The following is a 17,554-nucleotide window of genomic DNA, read 5'->3' on the forward strand; positions in this document are numbered from 1 at the left end:
CATGGCTTTAAAAGCTTCTGATAGGCTAATTGACATAATTTGAGTCAATTGGAGGTGTACCTGTGGATGCATTTCAAGGCTACCTTCAAAACTCAGTGCCTCTTTGCTTGTAACATCATGGAAAATCAAAAGAAAAATCAGCAAAGATGTCAGAAAAAAATTTGTAGACCTCCACAAGTCTGGTTCATCCTTGGGAGCAATTTCCAAAGCCTGAAGGTACCAGTTCATCTGTACAAGCAATAGTACGCAAGTATAAACACCATGGGACCACGCAGCCGTCATACCGCTCAGGAAGGAGACGCATCCTGTCTCCTAGAGATGAACGTACTTTGGTGCGAAAAGTGCAAATCGATCCAAACAACAAAGGACCTTGTGAAGATGCTTGGAGGAAACAGGTACAAAAGTATCTATATACACAGTAAAATGAGTCCTATATCGATCAATTTTTTGGAGAAATATCCTCTGTCTGATGAAAAAAATAGAACTGTTTGCCATAATGACCATCAATTATGTTTGGAGGAAAAAGGTGGAGGCTTGCAAGCGAGAACCATTTCAACCGTGAAGCACGGGGGTGGCAGCATCATGTTGTGGGGGTGCTTTGCTGCTGGAGGACTGGTGCACTTCACAAAAAGATGGCATCACGAGGCAGGAAAATTATGTGGATATATTGAAGCAACATCAGTCAGGAAGTTAAAGCTTGGTTGCAAATAGGTCTTCCAAATGGAACTGACCCCAAGCATACTTCCAAAGTTGTGGCAAATGGCTTATGGCTGCAATCCCGTCACCGGGATGATATGACAACAGCAGTTAAAGTGCAGGGCGCCAAATTCAAACAACAGAAATCTCATAATTAAAATTCCTCATAGATTCATGTGTCTTATATCATTTAAAGGTAATCTTGTTGTTAATCCACAAAGTGTCCGATTTCAAATATGCTTTTCAGTGAAAGCACTAAAACGATTATGATAGGTACACACAAACCACAATAAGCACAGCATTTTTCCAGCGAAAGATAGCTTTCACAAAAAGCAGAAATAGAGATAAAATTAATCACTAACCTTTGATTATCTTCATCAGAGACACTCATAGGACTTCATGTTACACAATACATGCATGTTTTGTTTGATAAAGTGTATATTTATATAAAATCTGAGTTTACATTGGCGCGTTACATTCACTAGTTCGAAAACATCAAGTGATTTTGCATAGCCACATGGTTTCAATAGAAATACTCATCATAAATGTAGATGATATAACATTATACACATGGAATTATAGATATAACTCTCCTTAATGCAACCGCTGTCAGATTCAAAAAAACTTTACGGAAAAATAAACCATGCAATAATTGAGACGGAGCTCAGAACAATAGCCAAATTAGCCGTCATGTTGGACTCAACAGAAACCAGAAAATACATGATAAATGTTTCCTTACCTTTGATGAACTTCATCAGAATGCAGTCAGGAATCCCAGGTCCACAATAAATGCTTGATTTGTTCGATAATGTCCGTAATTTATGTCAATTAGCTACTTTGGAATTGTTTACCAAACGCGCTAACCAAAGTAACAAAGCGCATCCACTATAAGTGACGAAATGTCCAAAAGTTCCATAAAAGTCAGTAGAAACATGTCAAACGATGTACTGAATCAATCTTTAGAATGTTGTTAACATACATCTTGAATAACGTTCAACCGGAGAATTACATTGACTTCAGTTGACGATGGAACGGAGTCCTCTCACGTGAACGCGCCAGTTCAATGCGTGGTACCTCATGGCAGTGATTACTCATTCCTGTCTCCTCGGCCCCCCTTCACATTAGAGTCATCAGACAAAGTTCTATTGACTGTTGAATCTTAGTGGAAGCCGTAGGAAGTGAAAACTCATCCATATCTCGCTGTAATTTCAATGAGAGCTTGGTTGAAAATCTGCCACCCCCAGAAAAAATCCAAACAGAAAGTGGAACTTCTCAGGTTTTTGCCTGCCATATAAGTTCTGTTATACTCACAGACATAATTCAAACAGTTTTAGAAACTTCAGAGTGTTTTCTATCCAATACTAATAATAATATGCATATATTAGCAACAATGACATAGGAGCAGGCCGTTTACTCTGGGCACCTCTGTGCACCTTTCATCCAAGCTACTCAATACTGCCCCTTCAGCCATAAGAAGTTAAGGACAACAAACCCAAGGTATTGGAGTGGCCATCACAAAGCACTGACCTCAGTCCTATAGAAAATTTGTCGGCAGAACTGAAAAACCTGATTCAGTTACACCAGCTCTGTCTGGAGGAATGGGCCAAAATTCAATGGCAATGCTACCAAATGCTAATTGAGTGTATGTAAACTTCTGACCCACTGAGAATGTGATGAAAGAAATAAATGCTGAAATAAATMATTCTCTCTACTATTATTCTGACATTTCACATTCTTAAAATAAAGTGGTGATCCTAACTGACCTAAAACAGGGAATTTTTACTAGGATTAAATGTCAGGAATTGTGAAAAACTGAGTTAAATGTATTTGGCTAAGGTGTATGTAAACTTCCAACTTCAACTGTACATTATGTAATTTACTAATGGTCCTTAACTTCTCTGTTCTCTCGCCAACAGCCAGTGAAATTGCAGGGCGCCAAATTCAAACAACAGAAATCTCATAATTAAAATTCCTCAAACATACAAGTATTATCCACCATTTTAAAGATACACTTCTTGTTAATCCAGCCACATTGTCTGATTTCAAAAAGGCTTTACGGCGAAAGCACATCTTGCGATTATGTTAGGTCAGCGTCTAGCCACAGAAAACCATACAGCCATTTTCCAGAGAAGGAGAGGTGTCACAAAAGACAGAAATAGCGTTAAAATTAATCACTAACCTTTGATGATCTTCACCGAATGGCACTCCCAGGACTCCATGTTAGACAATAAATGTGTGTTTTGTTCAATAAAGTTCATCTTTATGTCCAAATACCTCCTTTTTGTTTGCGCGTTTAGTTCACAAATCCAAATGCACAAGGCACCAAGTCCAGACGAAAAGTCAAAAAAGTTCCTTTACAGTTTGTAGAAACATGTCAAACGATGTATAGAATAAATATTTAGGATGTTTTTATCATAAATCTTCAATAWTATTCCAACCGGACAATTCCTTTGTCTTTAGAAATGAAAGGGAACGGAGCTCGCGCTCACGGCCGCGCGCATGACTTAGCTAAAGGCTTTCTGCCTGACCACTGGTTCAAACAGCTCTTATTCGCTCCCCTTTCATAGTAGAAGCCTGAAACAACGTTCTAAARACTGTTGACATCTAGTGGACTCATTAGGAAGTGCAATATGACCTCAGACAGTATATTGGATAGGCAATCACTTTAAAAACTACAAACCTCAGATTTCCCACTTCCTGGTTAGATTTTTCTCAGGTTTTTGCCTGCCATATGAGTTCTGTTATACTCACAGACATTATTTTAACAGTTTTGGAAACTTTAGAGTGTTTTCTATCCAAATCTACTAATTATATGCAGCTTCTGGGCCTGAGTAGCAGGCAGATTACTCTGGGCACCTTATTCATCCAAGCTACTCAATACTGCCCCCCAGTCCCAAAGAAGTTAACTAAGGCAGCAAAATGTGAAGACTACACAAAACAGTTCAATACTTTGAGCAGAAGACTACAGCAAGAGACTTAACTCAAAATATTTATTACATTTGGATGATGTAGATATTTACATTGAAAGAATCATATTCTTGACACGTTGACAAACAAGTCAAAATGAACAAACAAGACACGGTGAACATGCTGAAAACTATATAAAACCAGTGAGCGATTTAATGACATTCAAAGCATTACGGAAAACTGATTATGGTGATCATTACAAATATACGCGTTTACACAGGCATTAGAAGTMATTTCAATTGATTTGTTATGATACCACAGATGCCAACAACTATTCCTGTGCTACTGAACTACAGCGGCATTTTAGATAAAGTATCCTTCACTAGTAGACATTGAACAATAGATAAACACATTCTAGATATAGCAGATCACTGATGCGACATGGAAACAAACTTGTCAATCTTTTTAGATTTTAACTAGATGAAGATTAATTTAATTGAAAATGATAGATACGCAAAACTGCCTTTATAGGAACAGCCTGATTTTATACCAGACGTAAAATCTACAATTCGTGTCCCCGCTTTAGAGTGTGCATGTCACAGCCTCTGAAATGGGGTGGACAAACACTAAAATACTAAGAACAAGAAATATACAATGTCAACATATATGGTTCTTAGACTGTGTTTGCACAGTCAGCCCAATTCTGATCTTTTGCCAAATTATTGTAAAAAGAGTTGATCTGATTGGTCAAAAGACCAATTAGTAGAAAATACCAGAATTGGGCTGCCTGTGACAGACACGATTTCAGAAAAGCTCAACTCTACAATTTGATGAAAAGCCATATGTCCTGTATTTAAAATAGGTTTCAAATCAGATTGTCCTTATCTTGATCATATACACTCACACACATACAAAACACACTCACATGCACACACTCTCACACATACCCCGATAGTGGGGCGAATCACCATTGAACTGGATTCCAGTTGTCTAGACTTTCATTGCACAGAAGGAAAGAGAAAGATCTGGTGAACCTGAACGAGGAATATGTCCAATGAAAGATCCGGATGCTTTTTTTCCAATCCCACTGCAAGGAAAAAATTAAAAGAGGAATTTGTATTGATTGCTGATTGAGTAGAGGAAGTCGCCATGGTGAGTGATGTCACTCTAGTCTTGGGCACTGTCACTAATCACTGGTGGGCGGGGACTGTGAACAGGGCTTCCTCCGGCATCCGTGAAGTGTCTACATTCTGTACAATGAAAAGAGATCAGTCAGCACTAGGACACAGATAAGGTTAGTCCAATTGACCCTGAACCTATTTCTCGCTCTGAGTGCAAGAGTGCAAGCCCAGTGAGGACACTTGCCTGGGGGTACTTACCTCTGGCCTGTCCCTGTGGGTGTTCACAGCTTCCACGTTCAAAAAGACAGACTCTACTTTACAGCCTACAGGGACAGGAAGAGAAGAAAACAAAACAATAGTTAGACAGAAATAGAAAGGGAAGAGATTGAGGACAAATGTGTTTTTATGTTACTTCGTCCGAAAACTAGAGGGCAGCAGCAGTACACTGTTTAATACATAGACTAAGGCCAGGGATCAATTAGATCAGTGTTACCCCACAGTAACCAACAATTGCAGGTTTAACAGTGCTGGAGATGTCAAATTAGTGTGCAACTGTTCTTATGTTCTTTGTCACGTGTTTGTCACAGTGTTCTTTGTCACGAAGCCACACCCATCCCACACACGTTAGAAGTTAAGAATGAGAAAATGTAGGCTATATACAGTGCCTTCGAAAAGTATTCAGACCCCGTGACTTTTTCCACATTTTGCTACAGCCTAATTTTAAAAAACKGATTAAATTGTTTTTTCCAGCTCATCAATCTACACACAACACCCCATAATGACAAATGAAAAACAGGTTTAGAATTTTTAGCAAATTTATTACAAATAAAAAAATATAATATCACATTTACATAAGTATTCAGACCTTTTACTCAGTACTTTCTTGAAGCGCCTTTGGCATTGATTACAGCATCAAGTCTTTTTGGGTATGACACTACAAGCTTGGCACACCTGTATTTGGGGAGTTTCTCCCAATATTCTCTGCAGATCCTCTCAAGCTCTGTCAAGGTGGATGGGGAGCGTTGCTGCACAGCTATTTTCAGGTCTCTCCAGAGATGTTCGATCGGGATCAAGTCGGGGCTCTGGCTGGGCCACTCAAGGACATTCAGAGACTTGTCTCAAAGCCACTCCTGTGTTGTCTTGGCTGTGTGCTTAGGGTTGTTGTCCTGTTGGAAGGTGAACCTTCACCCCAGTCTGAGGTCCTGAGAACTCTGGAGCAGGTTGTCATCATCTCTCTGTACTTAGCTCCGTTCATCTTTTCCTCGATCCTGACTAGTCTCCCAGTCCCTGCCGCTGAAAAACATTCCCACAGCATGACGCTGCCACCACCATGCTTCACCATAGAGATGGTGCCAGGTTTCCTCCAGACACCACACTTGGCATTCAGGCCAAAGAGGTCAAACTTGGTTTCCAAAGACCAGAGAATGTTGTTTCTCATGGTCTGTGAGTCTTTAGGTGCCTTTTGGCAAACTCCAAGTGGGCTGTCATGTGCCTTTTACTGAGGAGTGGCTTCCGTCTGGCCACTCAACCATAAAGGCCTGATTGGTGGAGTGCTGCAGAGATGGATGTCCTTCTGGAAGTTTCTCCCATCTCCATAGAGGAACTCCAGAGCTCTGTCAGTGACTATTGGGTTCTTGGTCACCTCCATGACAAAGGCCCTTCTCCCCTGATTGCTCAGTTTGGCCGGGCGGACAGCTCTAGGAAGTCTTGGTGGTTCCAAACTTCCTTCATTTAAAAATGATGAAGGCCACTGTGTTCTTAGGGACCTTCAATGCTGCCCAAAATATTTTGTATCCTTCCCCAGATCTGTGCCTCGACACAATCCTGTCTCGGAGCTCTATGGACAATTCCTTTCAACCTCATGGCTTAGTTTTTACTCTGACATGCACTGTCAACTGTGGAACCTAATATAGACAGGTGTGTGCCTTTCTAAATCATGTCCAATCAATTGAATTTACCACAGGTGGACTCCAATCCAGTTGTAGAAACATCTCAAGGATGATCAATGGAAACAGGATGCACCTGAGCTTAATTTAGAGTCTCATAGCAAAGGGTCTGAATACTTAAGTAAATAAGGTATCTGTTTTTTATTTTTAGTACATTTGCTAAAATGGCAAAAAAACTGTTTTCACTTTGTCATTAGGGGTTATTGTGTGTAGATTGCTGAGGATTGTTATTTATCTAATCCATTTTAGAATAAGGCTGTAACGTAACAACATGTGGAAAAGTCAAGGGGTCTGAACACTTTCTGAAGGCTCTGTAGAAGCAATTACACTCAAATTGAATATCATTAAATAATAAGGATTTACATCAGTGGAGGAGTAGATAACATCACACATTCCAGTGTTTGAACTTGTAACACGGCTACTTGGGATTTCTACTAATGTGACTACTAATGTGCATCCAATGGAAATGTCCGCGATAGGTATAATGCTAGGAGCCGTTTGGGGATTTGACAGATCCTACATTGCCTAAACAAAAACAATGACATGCTATGTTTACAATTGGCTCATTCATCCCCCTCCTCTCCYCTGTAACTATTCCCCAGGTCGTTGCTGCAAATGAGAACGTGTTCTCAGTCAACTTACCTGGTAAAATAACGGTAAAATAAAAAAATWAAAATGTGATTGCCAGGTACCGCGGGTTAACGCTAACCTGATTGAATCCTGGCCTAACATTACTACTGTACATTTAAATAGTGGTACTGGACTTTACTGAACTGGAATAAAAGTATCCAGGTGATCCGAATCCAAGGGATGAATACATGTCATTGGAGTAAATATACATGGAATAAAGCATGTCATTGAAACTCTTATGCTGTGTTACTAATACACTTTTAATGCAGTTATTGATAATAGTGTACTCACCATAAGCCACAGGGGTCAGCTTCAGTACAGTGTGCAAAGGGCACTTCAGGTAAGGCAGCTCCTCTGAAGAACAAAAACAGAACGTAGATGATGCCTAAATAGATTCAATTTAGTTGTATTAGAGCTAATGCAATCCTATACCAATGCTTATCTGATCATGACAGGTGAACAGGACATGCAGAACACTCACTCTGATTTTATTTTATTTTATAGTATAAATTAAGCTGCAATACTGGGGCTTATTACCTGGCCTGATGACCCCTGGCTGTCCCCAGTCCCCCTGGTCACTGGGGCATATTACCTGGCCTGGTGACCCCTGGCTGTCCCCAGTCCCCCTGGTCACGGAGGCATATTACCTGGCCTGGTGACCCCTGGCTGTCCCCAGTCCACCTGGTCACTGAGGCGTATTACCTGGCCTGGTGACCTCTCTCTCTACTCGGTCATCTACCTCTCTCTACCGTCCATCGCTGGTCACTGAGGCGTATTACCTGGCCTGGTGCACCTCTCCGCTCTCTCTACTTTTACCGTCAACTCTGCTAACCTTGCTTTTCACCTATCCTCACTTACCTCCTCTACCTACTCCTCGACCTCTATTCTGTCTCTGGAACCTCTCTGCTCTGTCTCTGTCTTTGTCTCTGTCTCTCGGATCTCTGTCTCTGTCTCTGTCTTGTCTTGTCTTCTGACCTCCTCTCTGCGCTACCTCTCTGTCTCTGTCTCCGACCTCTCTGTCTCTTGCTCTCCTGCTGATCTCTCTGGAGTACCTTCCTGGTCTGTCTTTGTCTTTTCTCTCTGGACTCTCTGTCTTTTGTCTCTCTTCGGACCCTCTGTCTTTGTCTCTCTGGAACCCCTCTCTCCTCATCTCTCTCTCTCTCTCTCTCTCTCTCTCTTCTCTCCTCTTCTTACTCTTCTCATTCTCTCTTCTCTCTCTCTCTCTCTCTCTCTCTCTCTCTCCATCTCCTCTCTCGACTCGTCGACTTGCTCGACCTCATCGACCTCTCCGACCTCCGACCGTCGGCTCGACCTTCTCTCTCTCTCTCGACTCTCCTCTCTGACCTCTTTCTGCGGACCTCTCTCTCTGGTCGACTCTCTCTCGGTGCGACCTCTCTACTCTCGACCTCTCTTCTCTCTTTGCCTGACAACTCTCTGTCTTCTCTCTTCGACTCTCTGTCTTGCTCTCGCCTCCTTCGCTCTCGACCTCTCTGTCTCTTCTTGTCTCCTCGTCTCTGTCTTGTCTCTGGCGTTCTCTGTCTCTGTCTGTCTCTCGTCTTTGTCTCGTCTCTCTTGCTTTCTGTTCTGCTGTGACCTCTCTGTCCTGTTTACTCTGCTCTTGCTCTGCTCGTTCTCTCTCTTCTCGATCTTGCTCTCTCTCTCTCGCCTCTCTTCTCTCTCTCGACTCTTGCTCTCTCTCTCATCTCTCTCTCTCTCATCTCTCTGACCACTCGGGTCTCTCTTCTCGTCTCGGGCGTCTACCTCTCTCTTCTCTCTCTCTCTCTCTTTTCTCTCCTCTCTCTCTCTCTCTCGACCTCTCTCTCTCTCGACCTCTCTCTCTCTTCGCCTCTCTCCTTCGACCTCTTCTCTCGGATCCTCCTCTCTCTCTCGATCCCTCTCTCTCCTCTTCTCGTGACCTCTCTCTCGACCTCTCTCGACCTCTCTCTCTTCTCCACTGATACAACCACTGATTATTATTTGACCCTGCTGGTCATCTATGAACATTTGAACATCTTGAAGAACAATCTGCCTTAATGGCCATGTACTCTTATAATCTCCACCGGGCAACGCCAGAAGAGGGACTGCCCCCCCCCCCCCAGCATGGTTCCCTCTCTAGGTTTCTTCCTAGGTTCCTGCCTTTCTAGGGAGTTTTTCCTAGCTGCCGTGCTTCTACATCTGCATTGCTTGCTGTTTGGGGTTTTAGGCTGGGTTTCTGTATAAGCACTTTGTAACATCTGCTGATGTAAAAAAKACTTTATGAATAAAATTGATTTGAAGAGATATACGCTACCTGCGCTCTTATCCAGAAAGTAAGCGAGCAGGCAGCGCATGACAGCCTGGTGACAGATGACCATGACATTCTCCTGCCTTTCCAGCTCCATGATAACTGGCTCCAGACGCTGCACCAGGTCCTCATATGACTGAGGGAACAAGCAGAGGCCTGTTAATACACACAAAAAGCGAGAGAGAGAGAATTCGTGCTGTGATGGACTCACCTCTCCTTTAGGATAGCGGTAGCGGTATTTGTCCTGGTCTCTCAGTGCAAACTCCTGAGGGAAATGTCCCTGGATCTCCTCATACATCATCTCCTCRCACACACCCTGAAAGAGGGAGAGAAAACAAAACAACACAACAAGCCTGTTTAACAGCAAGCTTAGGAGACATGGTAACCGTCAATCACATTGACTGACGCAGAGCATAAACTTAGATAGATCTATAATCTATTAAATAATAAATACAAACAAAATATAATACCAATAGCCAAAAAAGAAACAAACGTTTGCACACACATACAAACACATACAGCATCTATCTCGTTGAGAGCCTTCCACTGCTCGTAGGGCACAGCCACAGCCTCAGCTGTCTGGATGGTCCTCTTCATCTGGCTGGTCCACACCTTCAGATCCTTAATGTTCTGCTCTTGGATGAACTTCTCCAGACACTTTGCAAACTGGCCAACAGGCAGGGAGACAAATAATGACGTTACATGCAGTATATATTTCTATTACGAATAGATGGACAGACACATACAAACAAACACCTCCTTGCCCCTGCCAGACAGGCCAGAATCTCCTCCGATGCGTCCCTTGACGTTGTGGTCACTCTCTCCATGGCGACACAGGTAGATGGAGCGTGGTGTGATGTGGATGTTCATCAGGTAGTAGACGATGCGGCTCTGGATGTGGTCCTGGACCTGGTTCACCAGATACCTCCGGCCCACATCCATTATCTTGATGTAGGACAGATCCCTGGGGGGGGGGGTATGAGTGACTATCAGATTTATTAGCAGTGTGAGGCTGTTAAATGACTGCGGACCTTGCCCATGTGTATTCTATGTGTGTGTATTCTCACCTGTCCAGTATATTGTCAGAGCGTATTCTGAAACCACTAGTGTGTGTTTGTGTGTGTGTGCACACTCACCTGTCTAGAACTTCATCCAGTGGCTGGTAAGAGTTCTCATAGCACTTGATCCTCTTCATGAAATCCTCAACGACCTCTTCTGTATTACAGTCTATGTAGTCAGGACTACCCAGCTTCACTTGCTGCACAGACAGACAGGAAATAAGAACAGGAAGAGGAAATGAGTCAGGAGAAATAGAGAAAGCGCATGCTAGGAGAGCATTTTAGCTAACCCTAACGCTTTTCCTAACCTTAACCCAAGTCTCCTAACCTGCCACGTTAATTAACCTAACCTGCTGCGTGAATTCTTCTAGCATGCTATGGAAAAGTAACTTCCGGTCGTAGCTGTACACCCTCTAGTCAGAACTGGAAAACAGCTCTCTCGCTTCATTTCTGAAAGTTAGCCAGGGCATATCAACACAAAGATGGTAGAAATTATTAAATCAGGAGGCCTGTCTTACAGCAATATAAAATATCAAAGCAGAAGTCTTGAATTTTCTGCACAATCATGTCTGATCTTTTACATAACTAGTGGCCTACGTACAATGATGACAGATAGCAGAGATATCACACACCACTATGTTCTCCGCAATGACATCAGGGTCTTCACACACAGACTCCACAAAGAACACCTGGGAGGTTGAAAATGAAGATTCAGTATAAAATACACTACAGTGAAATATACTGTACACTATAAGAAAAGTAGTGAATCCCACAAATAGACAATAACTACAGATACTAATGTCTGACTCTGGGGTTCCATACCTTAAAGCCGTTCTGCTCTGCAAACCTGGTGATGGTCCCTCTCCTCTGCCGTGTGGTGTTAGTGGCATCAAACACCTGAGGCAATGAAGGCCAAAGTCCAGTTAGTCACAACATCCTCATTACATTAAGGTTAAGAGTCCTGGGAGCACCAAGCAAAACATGAACATGTATATGAGTTGCGGTGCAAACTCAAACAAGTACTGTAGACTGAAGATCAATAGTGGGAAAAGGGGTACACAAGGTTATTTCTTGCAAAGTAGCCTACATGAACTAAGGACGTACCAGTGACTCGCTCAATACGGAAGTGGTCAGATGACGCGGATGCTACACTACAAGACTGTTTAGCTAGCACAGACTGGAATATGTTCCGGGATTCATCCAATGGCATTGAGGAGTATACCACCTCAGTCACCGGCTTCATCAATAAGTGCATCGATGAATTCTTCCCCACAGTGACCGTACGTACATATCCCAACCAGAAGCCATGGATTACAGGGAACATCCACACCGAGCTAAAGGCTAGATCAAACATGCATGTATTGTGTAACATGAAGTCCTATGAGTGTCATCTGATGAAGATCATCAAAGGTTAGTGATKAATTTTATCTCGATTTCTGCTTTTTGTGACTGCCATATTTCGCTGGAAAAATGGCTGTGCTTATTGTGGTTTGGTGGTGACCTAACATAATCGTTTGTAGTGCGTTTGCTGAAAAGCATATTTGAAATCGGACACTTGTGGGATTAACAACAAGATTACCGTTAAAATGATATAAGACACATGTATGTTTGAGGAATTTTAATTATGAGATTTCTGTTGTTTGAATTTGGCGCCCTGCACTTTAACTGGCTGTTGTCATATCGATCCCGTTAGCGGGATGCAGCCATAAGAAGTTAATCTACCCATCGTGTCCGATTTAAAAAATGTTTTACAGCGAAAGCACAACATATGATTATGTTAGATCACCGCCAAGTCCAAAAAACACACAGCCATTTTCCCAGCCAAAGATAGGAGTCACAAAAAGCAGAAAGAGATAAAATGAATCACTAACCTTTGATGATCTTCATCAGATGACAGTCATAGGACATCATGTTACACAATACATGTATGTTTTGTTCGATAATGTGCATATTTATATCCAAAAATCTCAGTTTACATTGGCGCCATGTTCAGAAATACCTCCAAAATATCCAGAGAAATTGCAGAGAGCCACATCAAATAACAGAAATAYTCATCATACACTTTGATGAAAGATGCATGTTTTACATAGAATTAAATATACACTTGTTCTTAATGCAACCGCTGTGTCAGATTTCAAAAAACCTTTATGGAAAAAGCACACCATGCAATAATCTGAGACGGCGCTCAGATATAAACAAAATTGCTCCGCCATGTTGGAGTCAACAGAAATACAAAATTACATCATAAATATTCCCTTACCTTTGATGATCTTCATCAGAATGCACTCCCAGGAATCCTAGTTCCACAATAAATTGTTGTTTTGTTCGATAATGTCAATAATTTATGTCCAAGTAGCTACTTTTGCTAGCACGTTTAGTACACGTCCAAACGCTCGCGCAGGTCCAGGCGAACTCGGACGAAAACTTCAAAAAGTTATATTACAGGTCGAATAAACTTGTCAAACTAAGTAGAGAATCAATCTTCAGAATGTTGTTATCATAAATATCCAATAACGTTCCAACCGGAGAATTCCTTTGTGTCTCTAGAAGTACTGGAACGCAAGTCGATATCATGTGGATGGCGCATGACCAGGAACTGGCACTCTGCCAGACCACTGACTCAAACACCTCCCATCCGGCCCAACATCACAGTAGAAGCTTCATTCAACGTTCTACAGACTGTTGACATCTAGTGGAAGGCGTAGGAAGTGCAGATCCATATTCCACTGGGATTTCAATATGCGATGAGTTGACAATCGACCAGCCTCAGAATTTCCACTTCCTGTTTGGAAGTTTGCCTGCCATATGAGTTCTGTTATACTCACAGACATCATTCAAACAGTTTTAGAAACTTTCAGAGTGTTTTATATCCAATAGTAATAATAATATGCATATATTAACATCTAGGACAGAGTAGGAGGCAGTTCACTCTGGGCACGCTATTCATCCAAAGTGAAAATGCTGCCCCCTATCCCTAAAAAGTTAACAAGCTATAGTTTTGGCAAGTCGGTTAGGACACCTTCTTTGTGCATGACACAAGTAATTGTTACAACAATTGTTTACAGACAGATTATTTCACTTATAATTCACTGTATCACTATTCCAGTGGGTCAGAGGTTTACATACACTAAGTTGACTGTGCCTTTAAACAGCATGAAAAATTCAAAAAAACTCAGTGCCTCTTTGCTTGACATCATGGGAAAATCAAAAGTAAATCGGCCAAGAAAAACTGAGTTTAAATCTATTTGGCTAAGGTGTATGTAAACTTCCCACTTCAACTGTACCTACACATGTTTCAAGCAGACCACCATAGTCCCTGTGCCAGAGGAAGCGAATGTAACCTGCCTAAATGATTACTAACCCGTAGCACTCATGTCTGTAGCCATGAAGTGCTTTGAAAGGCTGGTCATGGCTCACAACACCATCATCCCGGAAACCCTAGACCCACTCCAATTCGCATATCGCCTCAACAGATGACACAATCTCAATCTTTCTTGAACTGCATTTTTGGTTAAGGGCTTGTAAGTAAGCATTTCACGGTAAAGTCTACACCTGTTGTATTCGGAGCATGTGACAAATAAAATGTGATTTGAATTACATTTACTGTGCACCCTTTTCCCCCATTCATCAACATCCTCATTCACAAACTGATCATGAGCCACACTTAAGTCACTGTGGATCTAATCTGGGTCCAGTCTGTTTATCTAACATTCCACTCCAAGTATGTGTCTTATGTTTATCAGGACAAGGCGTGCCAAGAAGTGGAATGATAGCTAAACAGACTGGTAGCCATACAAGGTCAGATCTACTCTACTTACCGCCACCTGGCCCCGCTCCACACTCAGGTACTGGCGCACATCATTCAGCGCTGTCAGTGCACACTGCCTATGGGTGGACACATACACAACAGAATCAAAAAGATGACCAGAAAGTGACACTGTAGGTAAAGATCTACGAGAATGAACTGAATTCAAACTTCGCTAATATAAAGCAACTGGTCAAAACGTAAATATTAATGTAAATACAACTCTTTGTTCTTTCAACGGTCTCTGCCTATTAAAAAGCTCAATAAAGAGTGCATTCCCTGCAACTTTGGTCTGTAATAAGATATAAGTGAATAGAGTGGTGGGTTAGGCCTAACTTGACCTGTTCAGCTCATTCCAAAACCCCTCCTCCAGCCTCACCTCCTGATCTTCAGCCCCTCTTCATTGTCTGGACGGAAAAACTCAAAGGACTTGTAGATCTTCACACACTCTCTCCTGTACTGACCCACGTTGAACTCTAAACAACACAGACATACTATCAGTCAACCCTATTTCCTGTGTGTGTGTGTGTGTGTGTGTGTGTGTGTGTGTGTGTGTGTGTGTGTGTGTGTGTGTGTGTGTGTGTGTGTGTGTGAGAGAGAGAGAGAGAGTGAGTGAGAGACCTCAAAAGAGACAGCTAATGAGAGAGCTTGAGCTGGTACCTTTGGTTGGCACACCAATCCAGTTGAGATAGCGGGTCAGCTTCTTGGAGATGTAGGTCTTACCTCTGGCTGGGAGGCCAACTGTCACAATAAGGGTGGGACAGTTGGTCATACATACTGAGAGAGAGAGAGGAGATACAGAAAAATAGGGGGGAAAAATAGGACGAGAGACAGAAAGTTTAATGACTATTGTACACAGACACAGTGAATGTCAGTGGATGGTACAGTCTGTCGTTGAATCAAATGGGACAGTGACCCATTAATGCAGAATCTAATCAACAACTCAGACCTTAATTAAGGTGTAGACTGGATGGAGCAGTTTTGTTGTATCATTTGAGAAAAGGTGAAGCAGATGCAAACAGATACTTGTATACACTAGGGTGATTTGTTGATGAAACAAAAACAAACTCAGCAAAAAAAGAAACGTCCTCTCACTATCAACTGCGTTTATTTTCAGCAAAATTAACATGTGTAAATATTTGTATGAACATAACAAGATTCAACAACTGAAACATAAACTGAACAAGTTCCACAGACATGTGACTAACAGAAATTGAATAATGTGTCCCTGGACAAAAGGGGAGTCAAAATCAAAAGTAAGTGTCAGTATCTGGTGTGGCCACTAGCTGCATTAAGTGCATCTCCTCCTCATTGACTGCACCAGATTTGCCAGTTCTTGCTGTGAGATGTTACCCCACTCTTCCACCAAGGCACCTGCAAGTTCCCAGACATTTCTGGGGGAATGGCCATAGCCCTCACCCTCCGATCCAACAGGCCCCAGACGTGCTCAATGGGATTGAGATCCGGGCTCTTCGCTGGTCATGGCAGAACACTGACATTCCTGTCTCGCAGGAAATCACGCACAGATCGAGCAGTATGGCTGGTGGCATTGTCATGCTGGAGGGTCATGTCAGGATGAGCCTGCAGGAAGGGTACCACATGAGGGAGGAGGATGGCTTCCCTGTAACGCACAGTGTTGAGATTTCCGATGATGCTGTGACACACCGCCCCAGACCATGACGGACCCTCCACCTCCAAATCGATCCCGCTCCAGAGTACAGGCCTCAGTGTAACGCTCATTCCTTTGACGATAAACGCGAATCCGACCATCACCACTGGTGAGACAAAACCGCGACTCGTCAGTGAAGAGCACTTTTTGCCAGTCCTGTTTGGTCCAGCGATGGTTGATTTGTGCCCATAGGCAATGTTGTTGCCGGTGATGTCTGGTGAGGACCTGCCTTACAACAGGCCTAAAAAGTCCTCAGTCCAGCCTCTCTCAGCCTATTGTGGACAGTCTGAGCACTGATGGACGAATTGTGCGTTCCTGGTGTAACTCGGGCAGTTGTTGTTGCCATCCTGTACCTGTCCCGCAGTTGTGATGTTCGGATGTACCGATCCTGTGCAGGTGTTGTTACAGGTGGTCTGCCAATGCGAGGACGATCAGCTGTCCATCCTGTCTCGCTGTAGTGCTGTCTTAGGCGACTCACAGTACGAACATTGCAATTTATTGCCCTGGCCACATCTGCAGTCCTCATGCCTCCTTGCAGCATGCCTAAGGCACGTTCACGCAGATGAGCAGGGACCCTGGGCATCTTTCTTTTGGTGTTTTTCAGAGTCAGTAGAAAGGCCTCTTTAGTGTCTTAAGTTTTCATAACTGTGACCTTAATTGCCTACCATCTGTAAGCTGTTAGTGTCTCATCGACCGTTCCACAGGTGCATGTTCATAAATTGTTTATTGAACAAGCATGGGAAACAGTGTTTAAACCCTTTACAATGAAGATCTGTGAAGTTATTTAGATGTCTGAAAAAGGGACGTTTCTTTTTTTGCTGAGTTTAGCATGATTTTGGGGGATTTCCACAAAATTTTATCCATAGAAGGGTCCTTTTGGAGGAAATATTATTGACATATATTTTACATTTGTATCTTAAAGCATAATTGAGAAATAATGAATTGAAGTTGGAACATTTGTGACATTTTGGCCTCCTTTAAAAACTGAAGTTGGTGTCAAATGAAGCTTTACCGCTTGCTCTGTAATATGAGTAGCATTTTCTTACATTAATTCATGAATATTGAAAATATAAAGATTAATGCTAAAAATCTTTAATAATTTGGCAATTACATTTTTATTTTTTATTTTTTAAATATATACTCTACAGCATTTCAAAGTTCCAGAGTGGGATCTCATCTACTTTTAGAGTTAAGAGCCAATTTGTAAGTGTTACCAACAGAGTGAATGTGAAAATGGATTCAAAATGGTCACCATCTGCTGGTGATTTGCAGGATGTGCAATGATGCAAGTTAAAAGGAGAGCAATTGGTTACATTGCCTACTATGCCAATTTATCTGTATGAGGTGGTCCATAACTTTAAAAAGAGACTTCCTTTAAAAAGCAACTAATCACTTTGAAAACAGTCTGTGGCATAGATATTAGAGGTCGACCGATTAA

At 42.2% G+C, this 17,554-nt stretch overlaps 1 protein-coding gene across 2 annotated transcripts in view; it reads right to left on the minus strand.

The window, feature by feature from the left end:
- Nucleotides 1-4,152: 4,152 nt before the first annotated feature.
- The window catches only part of LOC111970112 (6-phosphofructo-2-kinase/fructose-2,6-bisphosphatase 4-like), a 58,737-nt gene continuing 45,335 nt past the window's right edge, over nucleotides 4,153-17,554 (minus strand). For both annotated transcript variants that reach the window (XM_023996634.3, XM_023996633.3), the window contains exons 2-14: nucleotides 15,108-15,224; nucleotides 14,827-14,923; nucleotides 14,461-14,527; nucleotides 11,465-11,539; nucleotides 11,275-11,331; nucleotides 10,721-10,842; nucleotides 10,341-10,548; nucleotides 10,104-10,250; nucleotides 9,796-9,900; nucleotides 9,591-9,720; nucleotides 7,592-7,654; nucleotides 4,983-5,047; nucleotides 4,153-4,853 (exon numbers count right to left, since the gene is read on the minus strand). In XM_023996634.3, the coding sequence (XP_023852402.1) occupies nucleotides 4,794-4,853; nucleotides 4,983-5,047; nucleotides 7,592-7,654; nucleotides 9,591-9,720; nucleotides 9,796-9,900; nucleotides 10,104-10,250; nucleotides 10,341-10,548; nucleotides 10,721-10,842; nucleotides 11,275-11,331; nucleotides 11,465-11,539; nucleotides 14,461-14,527; nucleotides 14,827-14,923; nucleotides 15,108-15,224 (1,313 nt within the window). In that variant the 3' untranslated portion in view covers nucleotides 4,153-4,793. The remainder of the gene's footprint in view (nucleotides 4,854-4,982; nucleotides 5,048-7,591; nucleotides 7,655-9,590; nucleotides 9,721-9,795; nucleotides 9,901-10,103; nucleotides 10,251-10,340; nucleotides 10,549-10,720; nucleotides 10,843-11,274; nucleotides 11,332-11,464; nucleotides 11,540-14,460; nucleotides 14,528-14,826; nucleotides 14,924-15,107; nucleotides 15,225-17,554) is intronic.

Source organism: Salvelinus sp. IW2-2015, linkage group LG11 (genome assembly GCF_002910315.2).
Source record: "Salvelinus sp. IW2-2015 linkage group LG11, ASM291031v2, whole genome shotgun sequence".
NCBI classification, from domain to species: Eukaryota; Metazoa; Chordata; class Actinopteri; order Salmoniformes; family Salmonidae; genus Salvelinus; species Salvelinus sp. IW2-2015.